General features: G+C 32.9%; 1 protein-coding gene across 2 annotated transcripts in view; it reads left to right on the top strand.

Annotated features, from left to right (window-relative positions):
- Positions 1-909: 909 nt before the first annotated feature.
- LOC123229040 (laccase-14-like) overlaps positions 910-8,362 on the top strand; it is a 64,669-nt gene continuing 57,216 nt past the window's right edge. Inside the window, exons 1-7 of one of the 2 annotated variants that reach the window (XM_044654598.1) lie at positions 910-1,028; positions 1,105-1,256; positions 1,350-1,594; positions 1,705-1,827; positions 1,920-2,526; positions 2,606-2,958; positions 3,331-3,685. In XM_044654598.1, coding sequence (XP_044510533.1) covers positions 936-1,028; positions 1,105-1,256; positions 1,350-1,594; positions 1,705-1,827; positions 1,920-2,526; positions 2,606-2,958; positions 3,331-3,464 — 1,707 coding nt within the window. In that variant the 5' untranslated portion in view covers positions 910-935 and the 3' untranslated portion in view covers positions 3,465-3,685. Of the gene's footprint in view, positions 1,029-1,104; positions 1,257-1,349; positions 1,595-1,704; positions 1,828-1,919; positions 2,527-2,605; positions 2,959-3,330; positions 3,686-8,362 lie in introns of those variants that run through there. The other variant, XM_044654600.1, reaches the window with a different exon arrangement.

Raw genomic sequence — 8,362 nt, 5'->3', positions numbered from 1 at the left:
AGTTTAAAGAATTGGTAAGCAATTCACACTGTAGCAACGTTTTTAACTTCTGCAAGTTTTCTCTTTCACGGAACCATTCCTTGCGCGCATTCGTTGCCGTTGAACAAACCGGTTATTTCATTTAACAACCAATGGGAGAAAGAATAAATCTCAGGAATTTGTCTAAAACGATTAAACAATTAATTTCATTCAACTCAAACCGTGTGCGCTCCGGGTGTCAAAAACAACAAAAAATTTTTTAATTAAAGAATCTCCCTTGCAAAATATATATAAATCCAAGTCAAACACAACGATTGTGTTTGATGAATAGTTCACGACGATTATAAATAATTCGAAACAATCAATAATGGTTGCAAATTTCCATTAATCGACAGGAAATCCTATAATTAATGAAGTAGGAAGAACGTGCAATTTGTTAATTTATTTAAATTTATTATTGCAATAAAAAAATTAAGAATTATAAGTCAGACAGATGGTAATATCTCATAATTGGGAGTCGATTTTTATTCCTGTTGTTATCTTTATTATAATTCCCATTTACTCGGTAAAAAGTATAGTAAAGTCATCAGATTTGAACATTTCAATATTTGTATATCTATACATAAAAATATATATTTTATACGTAATTTAAATTATATTTCAATTAAAAGACATCAGTGAATGTTACAATATTTTAAACCGACATATGTTATTATTTTTATATTTCTTTTTACTGTTTATCATTTACGTTTAGTTTGATAGATCTATCTCTTGTCCAATAATGATAGTAGTTACGAAATATTTTAATAATTCAATTTAGCAACTCTTTTCTTAGTTGACCAAGAATGTTTCTTCTTGTGCCATTTCTCTCATAGTATAAATAGATTGATATTGCAGTAGAAAATGTCCTAAAACAGAGTTGATTGGCAACCTGGGAGCACAGAAGCAAGAGAAGAATGAAAAAACAAATCATACTTTTCATTTTAGGGTTCTTCTTTCTGGATGGGCTGCTCCAATGCATGGCTCTAAAGAAAAATTATACGTTTGTTGTAAGTGCCTCGACTTTTTTTTCATTTACATTTTACGATGCCTTTAGACCTGATTTTGTACTTGCCTTCATTGAAGCTTAAAGAAACGAATTTTACAAGGCTGTGTAGCACGAAAAGCATGTTGACTGTAAATGGCAAATTCCCAGGACCAACCATAAAGGTTCGCAAGGGCGATACCATTTTTGTTAATGTCATAAATCAAGGAGACTATGGTATCACAATTCACTGGTGATGACTCCTCTGAAAATCTCGTTTTAAATCATCGGATGGAGAATCAAAACTTTGGAAATAATCTGAAGAATTTTGTTTTAAATTCTGCAGGCATGGAGTTAATCAACCAAGGAATCCATGGTCAGATGGTCCTGAAAACGTAACACAATGTCCAATTAAACCAGGAGCCAACTTCACTTATGAGATCGTTTTTTCCAATGAAGAAGGAACACTCTGGTGGCATGCGCACAGTGACTGGACTCGAGTTTCCGTTCACGGGGCTATTATTATTTTACCAGCTCCTGGAAAAAGTTATCCATTTCCTAGGCCTCATAAGCAAGAAACCATCATACTTGGTAATAATATGAATGTATTTATATTAACCAGGACACATAACATAACTGCTTTAGATGTGGTTATCATTCTCGGCTACTAATTAAAATTTTTGATTTGATTGTAATGACAGGATCCTGGTACAAGCTAGACGTGCCGAAAATGCTTGCTAATGTCCTGAAGGGCGTACTTCCAAATGTTTCAGATGCTTATACCATCAACGGCCAACCAGGGGACTTGTACAATTGCTCCAAAGGTGAATATACGATGAAAATATTCCATGTTAATTTGTATTTTAAGATCTCATTTATAAAATCTACTCACGAGTATCCTCATTTTATATTGCAGATTCAACGTATCGCCTAAAAGTTAAATTTGGCAAGACCTATCTTCTTCGCATTGTCAACGCTGGGATGAATGAAGAAACCTTTTTCGGAATTGCGAACCACAGCCTCACTGTTGTTGGGCAGGATGGAGCATACGTAAAACCTATAACAACCGACTACATTTTGATAACTCCTGGACAAACAATGGACGTTTTGTTCACAGCAAACAAAAATCTTAGCCATTATTACATGGCTGCTAGCCCATACTTTGATAGTACTGCCGCTTTTGACAACACCACCACCACAGCGATCGTTGAGTACTATGACGGCAAACAAACTCCTCCTCCTACTCCTTTCTTCCCAAACCTTCCTTTTTACAATGATACAAATGCTGCAACAAACTTTACTAACCGCGTAAGGAGCCTAGCAACTGACGCATATCCGGCCAATGTCCCCAAAAATATCGCAACACAATTGTATATTACAATTGCTGTAAATCGTATTTTGTGCCCCGACAACTCGTGCCTTTCTCCAACTGGTGATGCATTTATCGATAATAAGGAAGCTGCAAGCTTAAACAATGTTAGTTTTGCGACTCCTCAAGTTAGTATACTTGAAGCATACTACAGGTATGGTGAATTTTTTTCGTTGTTTTCTGATTTGATATTGTCTGGCCTATTAGTCATTATTATGAAATTCGAAATGCAGTGGGTTGAGCAACGTTTTCGTTGGAGATTTCCCAAGTCAACCTTCCAATTTCTTTAACTTTACTGGTGATGTTTCGGATGTATCACAATTCACCACCCGCGGGACAAAAGCGAGGTTTATAAATTATGGTGAAGCAGTAGAAATTGTGTTCCAAGGAACTAATATCCAGGTCCCGGAAACCCATCCTTTGCATTTACATGGTTACAGCTTCTTTGTAGTGGGAACAGGTTTTGGGAATTTCAACAATGAGACAGATCCTTTATCTTATAATTTGATTGACCCACCGGAACTCAACACTGTGAACGTTCCAAAGAACGGATGGACAGCGGTTCGATTTTTTGCCAATAATCCTGGTAAGTCTCCGTGAATTTGGTGGCACCTCTATTAACTGTGCATATCTCGTTGGTTAGGTAATATAAAAAATAATGATACAAATAAAATGATTGTCACATCTATTAGATCATATGTGGAGTGGAATATTTTAACGGTTGGATTATTCTATGGAAAACTTAGTCCACCATTCGAATCGTTAAAAATATTGTTCATTCTTTTTTTTGTTTTTTTGGGTTTCAATACATTCAGGAAAAAATTTAGTTGCAAATGAAGACGATGGTTTGTCTTAAACTCTATTTTATTGAACCATATATTTCTTCTAAAATAAAGTTTTTGCAGAAGGATTTTAAGTTAAATTTATTCAAACTTGAATGATGTTTAACTTTTTCCAGGCGTGTGGTTTATGCATTGTCATTTGGAAAGGCACGCAACCTGGGGCATGGATACAGTTCTCATTGTAAGGAATGGGCAATCGGAGGATCAGAAAATTCGAACACCTCCTGCCAACATGCCATCTTGTTCTTAAGCCATTTGTATTCTTAGAATGTATATTTGTTCTTTCTCATTCATATTTTAATTTTTTGGAAATCATTCATTTATTGTTTGATGACTTAAATAATCAAAGTAATATGTGAAGGACTGCTTGGCGGCACAATGCTCGCTGGGACAGGTAACACGCTCGGCGTCAGCGCTGCTAGGAATTTGACATTACACATATTATGATGAGATTTTTATCGTGACAGAAAAAGTGACGTCACAGACATGTTTGTGTGATAAATAAAGTTTTCTGGTGACCTATTATTGTAACTTCATAACCATTTATGGAATGTTTAATAAATGGAAGCTTTTCCTTACTGTTGGAATTTATCACTTCAAAGTTCAATATAAAGGCAATTATTCTACCCTTCGTCCCTTTTTCTCCAAGTTCTCGCAAGTAAAACTGACATAATTGTTTCTTTAACCACTGAAAGAGTTTAGCAAGTAAAGAGCACTCGATCAATGTTTCAACAAATTGAATACCAACACACCAATCAATGAAATTGTTTCTTTTAATCAATTGTGAAAGGAAATTATTGATGAGATTTTTTTTTTCTAATTATTAAATGCAAACTAAAGTTTTTTCTAACAACATTAAGGATTTGATATTGAACCAATATTAGCTATGCTAGTGTATTAAGCATACTGACGGAAAAAGCAGCTGCAAGGTTAATTACACAAATTCATGCATAATATTCATGTAATCAATTAATCAAACAACAACAAACAGTATGCATACAAGTTATATAATACATGAAATTAGAAGATTTAATATTCTAACAAACCTAATTAAACGACTTGAAGTAGTAACCCATTTGATCAATTATCAATTTGCGAACTGGTCTTCTTACGCAATAACTTATAGAACCAAAATGCGATGACTGTGAATAAGTACATGTATCACTTTTATATGTTTTGAGAAGGGGACCTACCTCTTTTATAATAAGTTTATTGGACCCTCCTATTAAAAGATCAATAGATTATAACAACCCACACTTGTCAATCAAATTAAAAGACCCAATATGAAGTGTGATTGATATTTACAATATGATCATATATTGCCCAACAAATTGATTTAAGGCTGTACATTCACTCGATTTTATTTTAATCAAATAAAAGTATAATTGATATATGTCCACATACAAAATTCCAAAATTCTCCCAATTGAGCAACATTGATTATCAATTTTTTTTAAGAAAATAAAACATTTATTTTAAGAAAATAAACATTTTGTTTCGAGTTAACACTATGTCAATTTTAAAAAGGCCACTCAATTTAAGAAAAACAACACAATCTATATGTCTCAAAACAATACAAGACATCCATAATTACAATTACTCACAACCATATCTCACAGATTACTAATTTGAAAGTGTGGTAGGAACCACATTCAAAAGCGATTGAAAAAAATGTTGTTACATGTCGGTCTTCAAAATGATTTCTCTTTATCCATATGCTTAAATATAAAAACTAGAGAAATCCACAGTTTCCAATGAACTCAGTGTATTTCATGAATAGTCTTGAAATAAACAAAGAAATGAGTGGTGATAGTTCTTACATGTCAAAACTATTGATAGACAAGTTAGTGCAACACATTAGTGCACATTTTAGATGTATTCATTGGACTGACTAGACCAGAGGATTTTCATATGAATGATTGTTCCATTGTTTATGGAATAAATCTTCTAAAAATCACATATGCATGTGATCCTTTGACTTGAGGTCACTAGACAGTCTATATAAGGATCTGTATGATTTGACATTATCCAACGTGTTGTCATAATTAGGGTAGCTATAAAGATAGTAATTGATCATATACATAGAGATTATGGTTGATCGATAAAAAATCTATAACTCTTGAGTATGGGATAAGATATCTCGTATGAAAATGCTAAAAGACATTCCTAACTGCTTGAATATATGGTCATAGTGGAATTAGGTCATAGCCTATGTCATGTTGGTCATTGATGTGTATCAATTCATATCAAGAAGATCTTGAAATAGACATATTTATATGTCTCAGCCTTGAATTGACAAAAAGATTAAATTGTGAGTAACCGAGATGTTATAAATGCTTAAGAGATCTTTGTCGACATTCTATTGACCAAGTGGTCATGATGTCTTACTAGAAGCCAATCTTAATTTGGGCTCATATTGGATCCAAATTTAGGTACTACCAGCTCAATAAAGAGCTTATCAGTCACACACTTTTAGTAGTTAATCTGAAGTTAAAGGCAAAATGTTATTTGATAATAATCCTATTGTAAGGAAAATAGGGTGAGATCACGAATAGGATATAATTAACCAAGTTTGACTTTTTCCTTGATTATGAATGATTGTTCATGGTAGATAACACTCATTCACCACTGTAAGGAAAGGAACAACCATTCCTAGCTTAAATGTTGATCGTTTGTGGCATCAAAGTTATAAATGGACGCATATTCATGAGATAAGGACATAAGTTTTATTTTACACAAACCCTAGTTGTTCTCTCTATCTCAAATAGTTTGTTTGGCACTAAATCCACTTCTTATTGATTTGCTCTTGATATTGACAACTCGGATTTTGTTTCCTGTTTTTGTTTCTACATATCAACATTTTCTAATGCGATCGGGAGACTTTTATTCTCTTTTCCTTATTTAGCATTCTTTCTTTTTATTTTTCTGCTTTTCTCTATCAAAATAAGAAATAAAGCAAATAGTAAAATACCTAAGAATAATTATAATATTTTATTTAAAATCTTAGTTTATTCCTAAAATGCTTAAAATGATATCTTTAAACACGAAAAATAGGCTTAATTTCTAAATGCAATAATATCTTTATCTCATTTTCCCCTTTTAATCATGTCATGAGGTTTTGGAGGAGGGGCAAGTTATCTCCCAGGTTTATTTGCCTATAAGAGATAGTTGAGCGAGCGGAACGAGTATAAATAGAATCTATAATATTCCATGTTTCAATGTTACTTAAGTACATTAAAGATCTTTCACACATGCTTAGAGTTAAGGACATTAAGCTCTTAAATGACTTGAGTTATGAGGAGAGACTAGTATAGATATTGAATCAATAGGTCAAAGATTTTGAAACAAGTAGATTCCACTAGTCAAGATCCTTTGTAGGAACCTTAAGATCAAGAAGACTACATGGAAGGTAGAACAAGATATAAGGAGTTGCTATCTTTATCTATTTTGAATAAATTTTGTGGATGGAATTCCAATAAAGGGGAGGAATTGTAAACCCCACAAATAAGATCAAGGGTAAAATAGTCATTTCAAGTGTTATAAGTCAACTTACATTAGCCATGGACCAGCATAAGTTGAATTTAAATAAGAATATTTAATAGATAAGTAGGAATCATCCTAAACTACCAAAAGTTATGACTCATATGCCTTGATGATTGATTTGCATGGATTAGAATATCTTTCTTTGTGTTATGGATTGATATATGTCATAGGATGAGGATTATTGTTATGTATATGCATATGTATGTGTCACTAACCTTTGATGCAATGCCTTAGAGCTTTCTAGGTATGTTTATGATTGATTTTCATGAATTTTTGAATATATGGATTTGATAGGGCATGATTAAGGCACATGGTTGGTGCTATAATAGAATTGCTGATAACATATTGCATGAGTTAGGATATATGATATACGTATAAATTATATGAATGTGCTTGTTATGTGTTGTTAAGTTATGACATGGTTTAGAGGATTATAATAATACTGGAATGTTTATGTAATTGATGGAATAGAGTAGAGCATATTGTAGTCCAAAAAATAATGTATTTTAGGTTGTGTAGACATCAAGAATATTCATGCTTGAAAGTGTATTTTTACATGTTATGAACATTTGTTCATGTACTAATGAACGTTCGTTTATGACCTGTAATTTTTTTGGAACAAGGCTAGATGAATATGCATGTGCGCTATTTATCATTCAACTTTATCGAAAAAGACATCACAAATGAATGTTCATAAAAAATGAATGGACATACATAGTGTAAAAAGACTAAAATACCCTTAAAATCTAAGAATGAGAAAGATAACAAGTAATAGACGCTCATAGAGAGATGACGAAATATTATAAAAAATAAAAACGTTTTTCATCATGAAAAAATAATGAATGAACATTCATAGGGAAGGAACGATCATTGGTCATGCTATACAATTAATTGAGAATAAGTGGTGGATCTTGAAAACTTCAAGGGTAAAAGAAAGACCTATATAATGAGATATTGTCTCGAGAGTCCAAGTAACATAGTGAAAGTATAACAAGCTCACAACTAGGCAACTCGAGATAACATGCATGCATGCTTGGTATAAAGGTACTACAGTTAGAGGTACAAGTCTTAAGGTCATTACGAAAAGGCACTTGCAAGATACTTTTTACATTGCCTGTAGAAGGGCACAGTTTACAATAAGACCATTGGTTTGTAGTAAAACTCAATCACCCGTAGTAGGGTGTGATGAGCCGCAATAGGCTTAGGTTTAATCACAGTCCAATAGTGGTGTAGGGAGTGGACTGCATAATCATGATACGCACGTGGCCAAGGTATCGAATTGCTATTTTGACTTAATTTGATTGGAAAATTAGTTGAAATTTAGTTTAAAGTTAGGTGAGCTTTCACTTGTAAATGTCTAATGTAAATAGGATCCTATCAGATTATTAGTAACGAGCCGTATGAAACAGGGTAGTAAGGCAAGTTCAGGAGACTCAATAGATCTCAACAGTTCAGATATATCAAAGGTATGTTAATGTAATCTAATTGGAGTTAATAATTTACTCTTGATGACTAGGATAAGGTGAACAGAGTGTAAGGGAAAAGTAAGAATTTAGTGAAGTTTAAGTTATGTTTCTACTTATTAAGTGTTTATCACTCACTCTCT

Source organism: Mangifera indica, chromosome 11 (genome assembly GCF_011075055.1).
Source record: "Mangifera indica cultivar Alphonso chromosome 11, CATAS_Mindica_2.1, whole genome shotgun sequence".
Classification (NCBI taxonomy): domain Eukaryota; kingdom Viridiplantae; phylum Streptophyta; class Magnoliopsida; order Sapindales; family Anacardiaceae; genus Mangifera; species Mangifera indica.
Note: the sequence above shows the minus strand (reverse complement) of the source record. Positions and strands in the feature narration are given on the sequence as shown.